Raw genomic sequence first — 16,161 nt, forward strand, 5'->3', positions numbered from 1 at the left:
GCGAATGCTCAAACAGAAACCAACCTTCCAAACCACTTGCTATGCGCCCCTTTCGCTATTCAAATAAAATTAGAAATAACTCCAGACCCCTACCAGTCGCATAGCGCCCCGAATCGCTATGCATGTCATCAAACAGAGAGCAACCCTCTCAAACCATTCGCACAGCGAGCCCATTCGTTGTGCGAATGCCCTAACATAGAGCATCTTGCCAAGGTGACTCGCTATGCGAATCCATTCGCATAGCGAGTCTACATAATCTGCATAATGAAATTCTGCAGAATTATGCAACTCAACCAGCCATTACCAATTCTAAACCATTAATCCCAACTTCTAACACCCTTGGATTGTTGTATATACCTAATTAGACTTGGCTAAGTGATTCTAAACCTTCACAACATCAATCCGAAGTAATTATGAACTGATTCCTACTATAAAACATCAAAATCATCAACTTAGGAACCCAAATTCTAATCTACCACTTTGAACCTGCTTTTGACCATTTTAATGACTCAAACAAGTCACATATAACTTACCTAAATTGTCCCAACAGACTAAATAAGCACTTAACCTCTAATTCTCAATTTCACTATGTAAGATCCGATATATATATATATATATATATATATATATATATATATATATATATATATATATATATATATATATATATATATATATATATATATATATATATATATATATATATATATATATATATATATATATATATATATATATATATATATATATTAGAAGATGGGGTCATTCAATTATTGAATTTTTAAGAAGCACAATTATTGCTTGGAAGCACCAGCCGCCCCATAGGAAGAAGTTGATTATTGTATTTGGCAAATGGAGAGCAGCACAATTGTCACTTTTGTCTTCTTTTGAAATGATGGTGCATTCATTCTGCTGAAGTAGAAAGGGGAAGGGCAACTTTAGGATATGCATTTTCCTTAGCCTTTAGGGAAAAGCACAGAGGACCCCTTGCTTTCATTTTTCACTGCCTAGGGAGCATAACACGTAGGGAAGCAAGACTTGGCTAAAAAAAATGCTGCATGGAGGAAATCAAAGGAGGAAGTTTTGGTCATCAAAAGAAGAAGAGAGTCCAACACGTATCGAAAGTGAAAGAAGGCCAAGGTACTACAAGTCTTGTGAAGATTGATTCAAGGTCTACAAAGGAAGTCTTCAAGAGGTAAGGGGAGCTAGATCTGTTTCTATAGATTGTAGAAATATTAAATTGTGTTTGAGATCTGTGATATTCTGTTCTTTGATGAAAATATGGGAAAAAGGGGAATGAAAAAGGGGCTCTGGAAACGTGGTTGTGATTCTGCAAAATTCTACAGAATTCGAAAGTGACGTTCGTCCAAATAGTAATTTAAATATGTAAACGTTCGTCCCAAATGGTAATTTATATAGGTAAACGTTCGCCCAAACAATATTCCACCTGATAGGGTTCAGTCTGTTAACGTCCGTTCAAACAGTATTCGATTTAATAGTGTTAGTCTAAACAGTATTTGACTTGATAGTGTTCGGTCTGTAAGCGTTCGTTCCAAATAGTGTTTGGTCTAAACAGTATTTGACCTGAGAGTGTTCGTTCTGTAAGCGTTCGTCCAAAAGTATTTGACATATAAGCATTTGTACAAACAGTATCCGACCTGATAGTGTTCGGTTGATAGCGTTCGGTCTTGGTGTATTAGTAATGGTTAACGTTCGGTCTTGATGAGGCTTGATCTTTAAGCGTACGTCCAAACAGTATGCGATCCATTATGATGTTCGGTTTTGGCGTTCGGCCAATTGTGTTCAATCTAATATAATGTTCGGTTTTGAGCGTTCGGCCTAGTATTGTTTGATCTCACAGTGTTCGTTAAAATAGTGTTCGACCTCACAATGTTCGGTTGATAGCGTTCGGTCTCTTTGCGTTCATCCGAAATAGCGTTGACCTAATAGTGCAGTAAATAGTGTTCGGCCAAATTGTGTTCGTCAAATAGTGTTCGGCAAATAGTGTTCGGCCAAATTGTGCTTGGCCAAATAGTGTTCAGCCAAATAGTGTTCGGCCAAATAGCGTTCGGCCAAATAGTGTTCATCCAAATAGTGTTCGACCTAATGGTATTCGGTCTAATATAACGTTCGGTGTTTTAGCGTTCAACCTAGGTGCTCGATCTTAGCGTTCGTCCAATTAGTATTCGACCTAAAGGCATTCGATCTAATAGCATTCGGCCTAATAGTGCTATTAGATTGATGTTGATGATTAATGTGTGTTAGCAAAATGATGAAAATGAAGTTTTGATGATGTCCAAATCAAGTCAAGAAGAAATCAAGATTCAAGATGTTATGAAGACTTGTATTGCTATGGAAAGCTTTTGTAATACTCTTAGAAATATGTATAGGACTTAGATTAGAAAAAGAAAGTGTTTTGTAAAATTACTGTAGCACAATACTATAGCACATTACTGTAGCAATGTACTGTAGCAATGTACTGTAGCAAAACACTGTAGCTAATCGATTAACAGAGGGTGTTAATCGATTAACGCTAATCGATTAACAGAGGGTGTTAATCGATTAACGCTAATCGATTAACAGAGGGTGTTAATCGATTAACACAGTAACCGTTTGAAAAACTAGCCGTTTTTAGAGCCGTTGGACTATCCGTTGGAGTGTTAATCGATTAACCACTGTAGCTAATCGATTAACACAGTAAGAAAGGCTGAAAACGAAAAATGGAAGAGTCTTTGGATGAGTCTATAAATAGACTCTCATTTCCTCTCAACAACAACTTGAGAAACTCTTCCCTTGTGCTCAAATACTCAGAAACTCTTGAGAATTGTGTGCTCTTGCTCAGCTAAGGAAACTCTGTCTGTAGAGTTGGTGATATACTGCTACGGTGATAGAGGAATAGCTGGTTCATCCTTGGTGTGTCTAAGGAGGTGTCTGGAAGAGGAAGTTCATCCTTCGTGAAGTATTCGGAGGAGGTGTTCATCCTTCGTGAAGTATTCGGAGGAAGTGTTTCATCCTTTGTGAAGATTCAAAGGAGGTGTTGTCTCATCTCTTGTGGCATCAAGAGAGGTGGTTTCTAAACTTTTACAAATTGTATCTTTGTGATTGTAGTTTGTAATTGTTTTGTGTTAGTGAAACTGTTTATCTTGTTTTGAGATAAGCGACTGGACGTAGGATTGGTAAGATCCGAACCAGGATAAAATCATCTGTGCAAATTTCTCTCAACCTTACTCTCTTTGTTTGTCAATATTAATTGCTAAGTAAGTTTAACTGAGTAGAAATTAAAAGGCACAAGTTAGTATTAAAAACCCTCTTGGTTTGTTATTCCACGCTAACCATTCCGCTGCAGCCGCTCCTGACAATTGGTATCAGAGCTTGCTTTGATAGTCATTCAAATGGCGAGATCGTATCAAACATTTGCAGAGGGTGCTTCTATCAATAGACCACCACTATTCACATGTGAAAATTACGCATTTTGGAAGGTCAGAATGCAAATTTTTATGGAATCTATTGATATAGATATTTGGGATGCTGTTGCATCTGGTCCTTTTGTTCCAATTAACAATATGCAGGAACCAAAGCCCCGTGACCAATGAACTGCTCAAGATAAGAAAAAATTTGGTAATGATGTAAAAGCTCGTAATATTATTTCATCTGCTTTAACTGTTGATGAGTTTTACAGGATTTCTATTTGTAAAACTGCACAAGAAATGTGGGAAGTACTTAAAGTAACCCATGAAGGTACAGATGATGTTAAGAGAGCTAGAAAGAATACCTTAATCCGGGAATACGAAATGTTCAGGATGAAGCAAGGGGAAACAATAGTAGATGTTCAAAAACGCTTCACCAACATTGTCAATCATCTCATTGGACTAGGTAAATCTTTCGATACTGATGAGCTTAATATAAAAATTCTGAAATCTTTAGACAGGTCTTGGCAACCAAAAGTGACTGCAATTTCTGAGTCACAAAATCTGAACACCATGACTATGGCGGCACTTTTTGGAAAGTTGAGGGAACATGAACTTGACCTCGGAAGACTAGATGAAGAAGAAGCAAAAGCAAAAACTAAGAAAAAGAGTCTAGCCTTGAAATCTGAGGTTGAAAGAAGCAAAGGTAAATCGGAAGATGAAGACTCAGACGAAGAAGAAGAATTGAGACTCATGATAAAAAGGCTCAACAGGTTCATGAAGTCTAAAGGCAAAGGAAAATTTAGATACGAAAAGAAAGATAATCCAGTATCTTCCTCAAATTACCGATGCTATGGTTGCGGAGAAAAGGGGCATCTAAAAGCAGACTGCCCAAATCAAAAGAAGGGTGAAGAAAAGAAATTCTTCAAGAAAAAGAAGGCATACATTGCATGGGAAGACGACAATGAGACCATTTCAGATTCAAGCTACTCAGATGAAGAAGCAAACATCTGTTTAGTGGTGAACGACGACGCTGGAAGCCAAGTAAGTACATCTAGCGATTCTGATAATTCTAGTCAAATTAGTGAAAATGAATTGCATGAAATTTATGCTGCTTTAATAGTAGAATCTGAAAAATTAGATAAAGCCCATCAGAAATTGAAAAAGGATTTCAAAAATTTAAAATTAAATTTTGAAAATATTTCTGAACATAATATAAATTTGAAATCAGACTTTGAAAATATTCTTGAAGAAAATAAGAATTTAAAATTAAATTTGGAAAATATTTTTGAAGAAAATAAAGATTTGAAAAATAAAGTTTTAATTTATGAAAAAGGTAAATTTACTAGTAGTGATAAATGTGCATCTTGTGTTAATCATAAGAAACTACTAGATGAAACAACCTCAGGAGAATGTAGTAAAACTAATGAAAATAAGGTTGTTAAAAATAAGTATGTTCCTAGAATTAAAAATAAACATAATCATAGAACCCGTAGAACTTGGGTAGAAAAAGGAACAACTTATAGGAACACAAATGTTGTATCATGCTTTTATTGTATGAAAAAGGGTCATACATCTAACAAATGTAAAATTAAGCATTATGGTGTTCCTAGTGGTAGATTTATTTGGGTTGTAAAATGATTTCAAATTTTTAAATTAACCCAAAGGACCCATACAAAATAGTTGGGTACCTATTGTTTAAAATTTAGAATTTCCTTAAAACAATATTTAAGAAAATTTTTAAAAATTGTTTTTGTTCTAAATATTTGAAAAGAAGAATTAAGAAATTTTTATTCCAAGGTAGATGGAACTATTTTTCAAACGGAAAACATTTGAAATAGAAGAATGTGTGCATGTTGTTTTTGATGAAATTGTAGACCTTGAGGCAAAACCTCTTGAGTCATTTGAATTACATGCAGGCAATGATGAAGAATTGTAGAAGACAACAAATGAAGTGAAGAATGATGACAATCCTCAAGATGAAGATCTAAACAAAATGTGGAAACAACCTAGAGGATTATCATTACGAAATTGGAGGCATATCTAAAGGGGTATTTTATGCTTCTATGCTTTTTGTAGTGTGTGTGCTATATATTTAACTTCTTTGTATGCTTGCCTCTTTAAATTCAATAAAATGTATGTTGTTTTTCCTTAATAATTCTATGCATATATCCTATTGTGCATGTTTGAATGAATCTTTAAATTTGAAATATTTTTAGCTCATATGCATACATGCTTTTATTAAGGGGGAGTATTATCTTATGGGGAGAACATCAAACACAACTTTTTAATTATGATCAAAAAGGGGGAGAAAATGTTTAAAGCTTATTTGCCTATTTGTGCTATTTGTGCTTATTCACTAATGCACTCTTTCTTCCATAAGTTGTGTTTTAAATACAGATTATTACCAAAAGCTTTAAATCAAGGAGTTTTTGATCATCATCAAAAAGGGGGAGATTGTTAGCAAAATGATGAAAATGAAGTTTTGATGATCTCCAAATCAAGTTAAGAAGAAATCAAGATTCAAGATGTTATGAAGACTTGTATTGCTATGGAAAGCTTTTGTAATACTCTTAGAAATATGTATAGGACTTAGATTAGAAAAAGAAAGTGTTTTGTAAAATTACTGTAGCACAATACTGTAGCACATTAATGTAGCAATGTACTGTAGCAATGTACTGTAGCAAAACACTGTAGCTAATCGATTAACAGAGGGTGTTAATCGATTAACGCTAATCGATTAACAGAGGGTGTTAATCGATTAACACAGTAACCGTTTGAAAAACTAGCCGTTTTTAGAGCCGTTGGACTATCCGTTGGAGTGTTAATCGATTAACCACTGTAGCTAATCGATTAACACAGTAAGAAAGGCTGAAAACGAAAAATGGAAGAGTCTTTGGATGAGTCTATAAATAGACTCTCATTTCCTCTCAACAACAACTTGAGAAACTCTTCCCTTGTGCTCAAATACTCAGAAACTCTTGAGAATTGTGTGCTCTTGCTCAGCTAAGGAAACTCTGTCTGTAGAGTTGGTGATATACTGCTACGGTGATAGAGGAATAGCTGGTTCATCCTTGGTGTGTCTAAGGAGGTGTCTGGAAGAGGAAGTTCATCCTTCGTGAAGTATTCGGAGGAGGTGTTCATCCTTCGTGAAGTATTCGGAGGAAGTGTTTCATCCTTTGTGAAGATTCAAAGGAGGTGTTGTCTCATCTCTTGTGGCATCAAGAGAGGTGGTTTCTAAACTTTTACAAATTGTATCTTTGTGATTGTAGTTTGTAATTGTTTTGTGTTAGTGAAACTGTTTATCTTGTTTTGAGATAAGCGACTGGACGTAGGATTGGTAAGATCCGAACCAGGATAAAATCATCTGTGCAAATTTCTCTCAACCTTACTCTCTTTGTTTGTCAATATTAATTGCTAAGTAAGTTTAACTGAGTAGAAATTAAAAGGCACAAGTTAGTATTAAAAACCCTCTTGGTTTGTTATTCCACGCTAACCATTCCGCTGCAGCCGCTTCTGACAATGTGAGTTGAGGAATATGAGTATGGTATGAGTCTCGTGAAGAGATTCAGTAATGTTATGGTATTTGTGTATATATTGATGTTGAGGGTCCTATAGTTGGAGGTCCTGGTCTATGTGTCGGTTTTGGACATAGTGAGGGGACTAACCTTGTGAATGATATGGAGGGTCGGATGTCGTGGTCTATGTGCCGGTTTTGGACATAGTGAGGAGACTAACCTTGTGAATGATATGGAGGGTCGGATGTCCTGGTCTATGTGCCAGTTTTGGACATAGTGAGGGGACTAACCTTGTGAATGATATGGAGGGTCGGATGTCCTGGTCTATGTGCCGGTTTTGGACATAGTGAGGGGACTAAGAATGGCATCACAAGTGGGAAACGTTCCGTTGAATTGCTCATCAACGTATCATCCGGATGAGTGTCTATTGGGTACTGTGGGACGAGTGTCCAATAGGAATTGTGGTACGATGGTATGAGGGTGTCTGACTTAATTATTATATGACATTTGTATTGAAGTAATTATGCATGTTTTATAAATGATTTATTGCATGTTAGCTCACCCTACTTGTTTGTGTTTGTGTATGTGCGATGATCATATAATTTGTTATACGGGAGCAGATGAAGGAATGTCGTCTGATCCAATACCGATGGAGAAAGATATAGAAGAATAAATTAGAAGAATTTGAATTTTAATTATGAGTTTGTAGTTGAAATCTGAGTTTCAAAAATATGTATAGATATATATATCAACTACGAATTTTTAAGGAGATTACGGGATATTACCGTATATGTAATGCTACATTACATAATTTATGAATTTTCAAGGGTGAGAATTTTGGGATGTTACACACTACCTCACTTCCATTAAAATAACCCAAAACACTAGCCAATTCACTTAACATACTATAAAGACTATAATAACATATTGCACTCATCTATCATACTCAACTACAGTATACTCCACATCCAGAATCAGTTCACAAACATCATTCCACAATTCCACAGTTACATTCTAGTACATATCAGTTCATCTACTAAAACCAAAGATAATTGTGACTCAAACAGCACAATAACACATATTTCAACATACATATGCCATACAGCTAATTTAAAGAAAGTATCTAGCTTCCCTTACCTTGACTCCACAGCTCACGCCCGCAAAACGCCCCGCGGATTACTTGCGGTATAAGGAACTCTCAAAAAACCTACAATTCACCGATTAACAATTGGAACCCAACCTTATAACAATTGGAACCCAACCTTAGAATCACTAGAAATTTAGGAATTCAAGAAGATGAACACCGGGTTCATGCAAGAGCAGAAACATCTACAAAAGTTAAGAACCCTAAAGGCCAAGAAAGAGGGGTTTTCACTTACTTGACCAAATCCAAAAATTAATCGGTGGAAGAGATAGCTCTTGACGACAGGATCGTCTAGACACCTCCTGATCGTCAAACCGACACCCCAAATGAGAGAAGATTTAGAGAGAAGACAGAGAACTCTAGGTGAATAAGGTTCTAGAGAGATAGAAGTGTTTTAGATAATGAACCGAGCTTTAGAAAGTTCTATTTATATTATAAGATTATTTTAAAATAAAATACTCGTCTCACTATTTTAATACACCTATCTACTCTAATACTTTATTTTCTAGCTCCTTACATATACCACCCTAAAAATTAAATAACTAACTATTATAAACTCATTAAAGTTTTTTACAATACAAGCATACACAAAATATATAAAATATAAATATTTGTAACAGAATTAAAATACAGAAACTTTTATTAGCTTTCAGAATTCTTTTTTCTATTTAATACATATGTAACTATATATGTTTGGTGTATAATTATCAATTCACTAAGTTATTAAAATAATTTAAGAAAATATATATAAGAGGAGACATTTTGGTTAATAAATTACAATAATTTATTTTCAATTAAAATCCAACATACATCAACCACATAAATGAGACTTAGATTAACATATAAAAATAAATTCAACAAAGTGGAATATACAGTAACTTCTTCCAAAGATAAATATTAAATGTACTTATCAAATTTAGATTTATAAACAAATTTAAGAGAAATTGACACAGTAATTTTATTGGAATTCAAGTCGCACATCTACAAATGTCATGATATAAAATAATTACCTCATTGGTTTCATTCAACTTGATATCTTATACCATCAATGAAACAAGAAAATTATTATTACACTATAAGTGACAATAGTTAATATTCAAATCAAACAATAATTCAGATATCATTTATGACTACAAATTCTTATAAGTTTCATCATTCTCATTAAGAAATTGTAATATAATATAATTCATTTAAATAAAATCATAAATCAATAAAATATGAAGTTCATATTCATCTTTTATTTATAAAAATATACATATTAAATAAATTAAAGAGAAAAAAAATTAGTTCGTGCAAAAATTGGACAAAAATCAGGTTAAGCTGTAGTGGTATTTTCATTCAGGTAAAATACCTTTCATTTAAGCGAAAATAAGACAAAAACACAATATTATTTTCAATTTTATTTTTGTTTACACAAAAATAAGATAAAAAAGTAAGGTACGAGTCTTTAACCTAATTTTGTTTGAACGAAAATCCTCCACAAAAATTTCAAAAAAATCATCTTCCATTATGCAATTGAACCAAATTTCATGGATAATTTAAAAATATTTCAATAATAAAACTTCCAAACAATTCAAATTATTAATGCAAACCTTTGATCAAACATCATCCTTTACTCATTTTAATTTAATCTTGATTATTGAAACTCAATGTATACTTCATTCACATTATACTCATAAACTAGTATGAAACAAAATTATAGAAACCAACCATACTTTTCAAAATCATATTCACAATTCAACTTTTAATTGTTCAATTCAAAATATTTTAAAATTATATTAACTATGTCTCAAAGAATATTTAATCTCAAACATGATATGAGTTTAAACAAAAAAAGAACATCATTGTATAGAAATAAAAATCTTATGATCATATTATCTTTACTTTCATTACCTATTCTTAAAGTTCTAAAAAAAACCTAAATAGTTTCATTTATCTCTTGCTCCGGTTATTTCAATTAAAGTTCTAGCTCGCAAATATAATTAATTTTTTAGTATATGTTATATCAAACTGAAAATAATTACTTTTTTTTAATAGATCCTATCAAAATTAATAATATATTTTTTAAAAATAAATAAAAACTTATTGTTTAAAGTTTCATCCCATAGAAATGTTCCTTACTCATATCACCTACTATGAACAACTATCGAATTCTAAAAAAGACTAAAAGCAAGAATTTTGAAAGAAATTATAAAAAAAATGAGAAAGAAAAAGTTAAGAGAAGAGAGGGAGAAAAGAAAAATAAGAGTGAGAGGGTGAATAACGTCATACAGTGAACATTCTAGAGTTTTTCTTTTTAAAAAAATTATCTTAGAATATATATATATTTCTATGCATTTTGAAGATTAAATAGATAAAAACTAAGACATGTTATATGATTTGAAGATATTATGTAATTATGTAATATTTTTTCTAAATGATATTATTATTTAATTTTATTCCACAAAGTGTATATTTGGTTATAAAAATTATAAAGAAAAGAGGTGCAGTAGAAACTTTATGTGGGCCCTCTCAGGACCCTCTGTCGTCTAGTTGCACAGGTCACAGGTCACTCAGGTCCCACTTTCCGTAGCTACTGAAACTTGTGTCATTGTATGCTATCTCCTCGCACATGCAGAATCTGAACTTCTTACTTTACTGCTCTAATATTTTTCCGTATTCATTATTTCTATTATTCACTATTGAATTTAATGTTAACAGAATATATCTGATATTGGTTTCATATTGTTTATATCTTTTTAAAAGAATAACAAAGTATCGTGGCAGGTATATTTGTTGTTTCAGGATCTTGCTTTGTTTATTTTTCAGTGTGACAAAGAAACTCAAACTTCTGTTTTGGTACCGTTGAGGTCGCTTTCTCAGTTGAATTTCCTTCATACATTTATTGTTTATAGTGTGGTGCTCTCTTTAGAAACCTTCTTGGAGAAGAAATGGAGAATAGGGTACCCTTCTTCATCTTCCTGTCCTCTTTCTCATTCACGCTGCTACTTCTCTTGCACCTTTCTTCTGCTCAGATTCCAGGTACCCTCTTCTCTGCTTTTGCTTATTTCAAACTTTCTTCTCTACCCTTCTATTGGTTTCCACAAAGATTGAGTCTTTTTCTTCTCTAGCACCGGTTTCTGCAATAAAATGAAGAGTGTGTTTTTGTTTTGATGTTCGCCATTGTGCTCTGTAGTCTCTGTTCTCTGGCACTGATTCTTAGTTCTTTTATCACTGTTTCTTCTTTTTATCTCAATTCTCGATAGACTATTATTGTCTGATATTTACTTGATTTGATTTCCTCAGTAAAATCTGGATACTAGATTATGCTGTTATTTGGTGACAAAATATGTCATGTTTCGCAGGTTTTGTGAGTCTGGACTGTGGTGGTAAAGAAAATTTCACTGACGAAATTGGTCTTCCATGGACTCCTGATGAACTTAGGTATGGAGACATAAGCACTATATCAGTTGCAAATGAGACACGGAAGCAATACACAACAGTACGACATTTTCCTGCTGATTCTAGAAAATACTGCTACTCACTTGATGTTGTTAGTAGGACAAGGTACTTACTGAGGGCGTCGTTCTTGTATGGGAACTTTGATGCAAACAATGTTTATCCAAAATTTGACATTTTTGTTGGTGCTACTCATTGGTCGACTATAGTTATATCTGATGCTAACACCATAGAAATGAGAGAGCTCATATTTCTGGCTTTAAGTCCTACAGTTAGTGTATGTTTATCAAATGCAACAACTGGAAAGCCATTCATATCTACTCTTGAACTCCGGCAATTCAATGGTTCAGTTTATTATACATACACCGAGGAACACTTTTACCTCAGTGTATCCGCCAGGATAAATTTTGGTGCAGATAGTGATGCTCCAATCAGGTATTAGGTTTAATCTTTTCTGTTTCATAGGTTGCTCTAGTTAATCTTCTGAAGACTCATTTCATTCATTTTGTGTATTTCTGCCATATCAGGTATCCTGCTGACCCATTTGATAGAATTTGGGAGTCAGATTCTATCAAGAGAGCAAACTATCTTGTCGATGTTGCTGCCGGAACTAGGAAAATTTCCACCAACAAATCAATTGAAGTTAGCAGTGATGAAATGCCTCCAATGAAAGTAATGCAGAGTGGTGTAGTGGGCACAAATGGATCTCTAACTTACAGGTTGAACTTGGATGGTTTTCCTGGTTTTGCGTGGGCAGTCACCTATTTCGCAGAGATTGAAGATTTGGCTGAAAATGAATCCAGGAAATTCAGACTAGTACTTCCTGGTCATCCGGATATTAGTAAGCCTGTAGTAAATATTGAAGAAAATGCTCCAGGAAAATATCGCCTCTATGAACCAGGATATACCAATTTATCCTTACCCTTTGTTTTGTCATTTAAATTTGCCAAAACATCTGATTCTGCCAGGGGCCCTCTTCTAAATGCCATGGAGATTAATGAGTATTTGGAGAAAAATGACGGCTCTCCTGATGGTAAGTTAAATCCTCTTTGAAGCATCCTATTATATTTTCTGTGCCTGGATTTCATGGTTTCCACTTTGCAGGAGAAGTTATATCTAGTGTACTTTCACACTACTCCTCAGAAGAATGGGCACAAGAAGGGGGTGATCCTTGTCTACCTGTTCCATGGTCATGGGTCCGCTGTAGCTCAGATCAACAGCCAAAAGTAGTTTCAATGTAATACTCTACATGTTTTAAGGTTTATATAACAAACAAACGAAAAAGAAAAGAGAAAGAGAAGGAAAGAAAAATCAGCTAGCTTTTTCTAATAACAGTTGCTTTGTATTGGTGGTGATGGCAGTTTGTTGTCCAATAAAAACTTGACGGGCAATATTCCTTTGGAGATAACCAAACTCACTGGTCTGGTTGAACTGTAAGTTCTGTTTTGCTTTCGTGTTTTGCTTTCGTATTTTGCTTCAAATCTTTCAAACTTGTGGCACAGTGATTTGATTCATGGTGCAGATGGCTCGATGATAACATGTTGACTGGCCCAATACCAGATTTCACAGGATGCATGGACTTAAAGATCATGTAATGGCACATAAGTTCTTCGTATATTATTTTTTTCTTTTCTTTGTAGTTTTAACTGAACCAGAACATCTTCCTCTTGCAGTCATCTTGAGAACAACCAGTTGACAGGTGCGCTCCCAACATCTTTGGTGAACCTTCCAAACTTGAGGGAATTGTAAGCTATCTTGAACTTGGTATCAATTATTCGATCAAATTTGAACTTAGATATACTTTTTTGTAAATCCAAATATGACTTACTAGCTTAGCAACAGTCACTGCAGTAATAAGTACTTTTTTGTTGATGTCCTTTGTCCTATTCTGATAATACTTGGTTTATTTTGACACAAGTTTTGTAACACTTGAAATGGTTGTAGGTATGTCCAAAATAATATGTTATCCGGAACTGTACCATCGGATCTTCTGAAGAAAGTTTCTTTTCTAAAGTGAGTACCTTGTTTACTTCAACTTAAATGCTATGCAGCATTACACTTCACCATTTTCACATAAGGACCTATACTTTTACTTTGCTCCCTAACAGCTACTCTGGAAACGATAATCTTCGTAAAGATAGCAGAAAAAAGACACCCTTGTATGTGATTATTGGTGCATCAGTTGGAGCTGCTGTTCTGCTTTTGGCCACTATTATATCATGCTTGTTTAAGCATAAAGGAAAAAACAGATATTACGAACAAAGTAGGACTCTGAATCAAAATTATATACCATTTCTTTCTGAGATTTTTGAGACGGCAGAATGTGATATTTGTTTACACTGTTTACAGACAGCCTTGTTTCCCACCCTTCTCAAAGTATGGAGCCTACTAAAAGCATTGGTCCTGCAGAAGCTGCACATTGCTACAGCTTTTCTGAAATCGAAAAATCTACAAATAATTTTGAGAAAAAAATTGGTTCCGGTGGTTTTGGAGTTGTTTACTATGGAAAACTGAAAGATGGAAAACAGATAGCAGTTAAAGTTCTAACCAGTAATTCCTACCAGGGCAAACGAGAGTTCTCCAACGAGGTAACCTGCACTTCATAAACCACTTCGGCAATCAAACATTGCAGACATCTCAGTTTAATTGACTTAGTTAAATTTTCATGTCTTGATCTGTAGTATATTTCTTACTAAGCTGTGTTGGCATTGAATAGATATTCATATCATAGTTATGTTTTTGTTTGATCCAGGTGATTCTTCTGTCAAGAATACATCATAGAAACTTGGTACAGCTTCTCGGCTATTGTCGAGAAGAAGGAAATAGCATGCTCATTTATGAGTTCATGCATAATGGAACTCTCAAGGAACATCTTTACGGTAAGTAAGCCCGCATGATTTTAATGAAGAATCTGAAATCAATGTACTAAACCATTCATAATTTTCTATAGCCCCATTAACACACGGACGGAGTATCGATTGGAAGAAGCGCCTAGAGATTGCAGAAGACGCTGCAAAAGGTTTATAGTACATCACTTATGTATATAGTTTAAGATGATTGAATTGTACATTGTTATTAAGCGTGTCATCTTATGCATGTTCAGGGATTGAGTATCTCCACACAGGCTGTGTTCCTGCAGTCATCCACAGAGACTTGAAAAGCAGCAACATTCTTCTTGACCGACAAATGAAAGCCAAGGTTTCAGATTTTGGTCTTTCAAAACTTGCTGTGGATGGGGCATCCCATGTTTCTAGCATAGTACGAGGAACAGTAGGATATTTGGATCCTGAGTAAGGCCTTCACTGTTTTCCATGAATTTACTGTTTATTATTTGTTGGGTGCCACGACAAAGTTTATCATTGTAACTTTCAACAGGTACTACATTTCTCAGCAGCTTACTGACAAAAGTGATATTTATAGTTTTGGGGTAATTCTTCTTGAACTCATATCTGGTCAAGAAGCAATATCCAATGACAGCTTTGGTGCTAATTGCAGAAACATAGTCCAATGGGTGAGTTTTAATTTCCAAGAAAAAGCATACTTTGATGTTATAAATAACAATAATTTGATGTTAATAGATTTGAAGAACTTGCATGTCATTGAATTACATTTATTACACCGATACTTTAAACTGGATTACATATACTTATATTTGTCTTTGATATGTATAAATATATATATGATATCAGTATCTAAACTATGTTGTTTGATAGGCAAAACTACACATTGAGAGTGGAGACATACAAGGTATCATTGATCCCGTGCTGCAGAACAAATATGACCTGCAATCAATGTGGAAAATAGCAGAGATAGCATTGATGTGTGTTCAACCACATGGACACATGCGGCCATCAATTTCAGAAGTTCTGAAGGAGATACAAGATGCCATTGCTATTGAAAGAGGCTCCGAAGGAAATTCGGATGAGCCAAGAAATTCGGTTCATTCTTCGGTCAACATGGATTTGGTTGCTCCTCAGAGCTTCCTCTCAATTGATGATTCCATTGCACAACCTACTGCACGATAGAGTAAACACACATGCACATTTTTTTACTACCTTTTAAATATTGGCAAAGCCATCAAGATCCAATTTCTCCTAGTTCTAGCTTTCAAATTTTGCCTTTTGCTTAGTTGAATGTGCCAAATGTACACTTTTTGGAACGGAACATAGTGATTGTGTGATTTTTTTTACGACAAAGTTTAAACTTTAGCCACTATTTATACAAATCTTTACAAATCTCATATCGTCCATTAACATAGTGTAAAATTTTAATATACAAATAGAAGAGACTTTTTTTATATGGTATGATCCATTACAAGATAACGTATCTACGATGATTTAACTTGTAAAAATAAACAACTGATATAAGATAGATGTTTATATGAATTTATCTATAACGTCTAAATGGTCAAAACTCACGAGTTAACTCGACCCATCACGGGTTTAGTTAAGTTGGATTAAAAAAATATTAACATATATTTCAGTATGGACCAAAAATGGATTCGGCCTACTAAAAATCTGGCTTACGTAAATTGAATTTGTGGTGAGTTAGGTTGCCTTATCAATTCAAACATAAAAAAACAATAATCAAACTCACTTTTGGAGGAGAGAGAGATCCACGCCCATAACACTTCATTTACTTTTTACCTTTGTCT

At 34.1% G+C, this 16,161-nt stretch overlaps 1 protein-coding gene across 1 annotated transcript; it reads left to right on the plus strand.

Moving 5' to 3' along the window:
• The first annotated feature begins 10,813 nt into the window (after nucleotides 1-10,813).
• Nucleotides 10,814-15,722, plus strand: LOC108320241 (probable LRR receptor-like serine/threonine-protein kinase At1g67720). The gene is made up of 15 exons (XM_017551624.2): nucleotides 10,814-11,090; nucleotides 11,414-11,942; nucleotides 12,035-12,540; nucleotides 12,612-12,744; nucleotides 12,869-12,940; nucleotides 13,030-13,098; nucleotides 13,181-13,252; nucleotides 13,452-13,520; nucleotides 13,616-13,770; nucleotides 13,857-14,095; nucleotides 14,260-14,386; nucleotides 14,458-14,526; nucleotides 14,611-14,797; nucleotides 14,883-15,018; nucleotides 15,221-15,722. The coding sequence occupies exons 1-15, from the start codon at nucleotides 11,000-11,002 to the stop codon at nucleotides 15,530-15,532; spliced, it is 2,766 nt and encodes a 921-aa protein (XP_017407113.1). The 5' UTR covers nucleotides 10,814-10,999; the 3' UTR covers nucleotides 15,533-15,722.
• The last annotated feature ends 439 nt before the right edge of the window (nucleotides 15,723-16,161 follow it).

Source organism: Vigna angularis, chromosome 3 (assembly GCF_016808095.1).
Source record: "Vigna angularis cultivar LongXiaoDou No.4 chromosome 3, ASM1680809v1, whole genome shotgun sequence".
Taxonomy (NCBI): domain Eukaryota; kingdom Viridiplantae; phylum Streptophyta; class Magnoliopsida; order Fabales; family Fabaceae; genus Vigna; species Vigna angularis.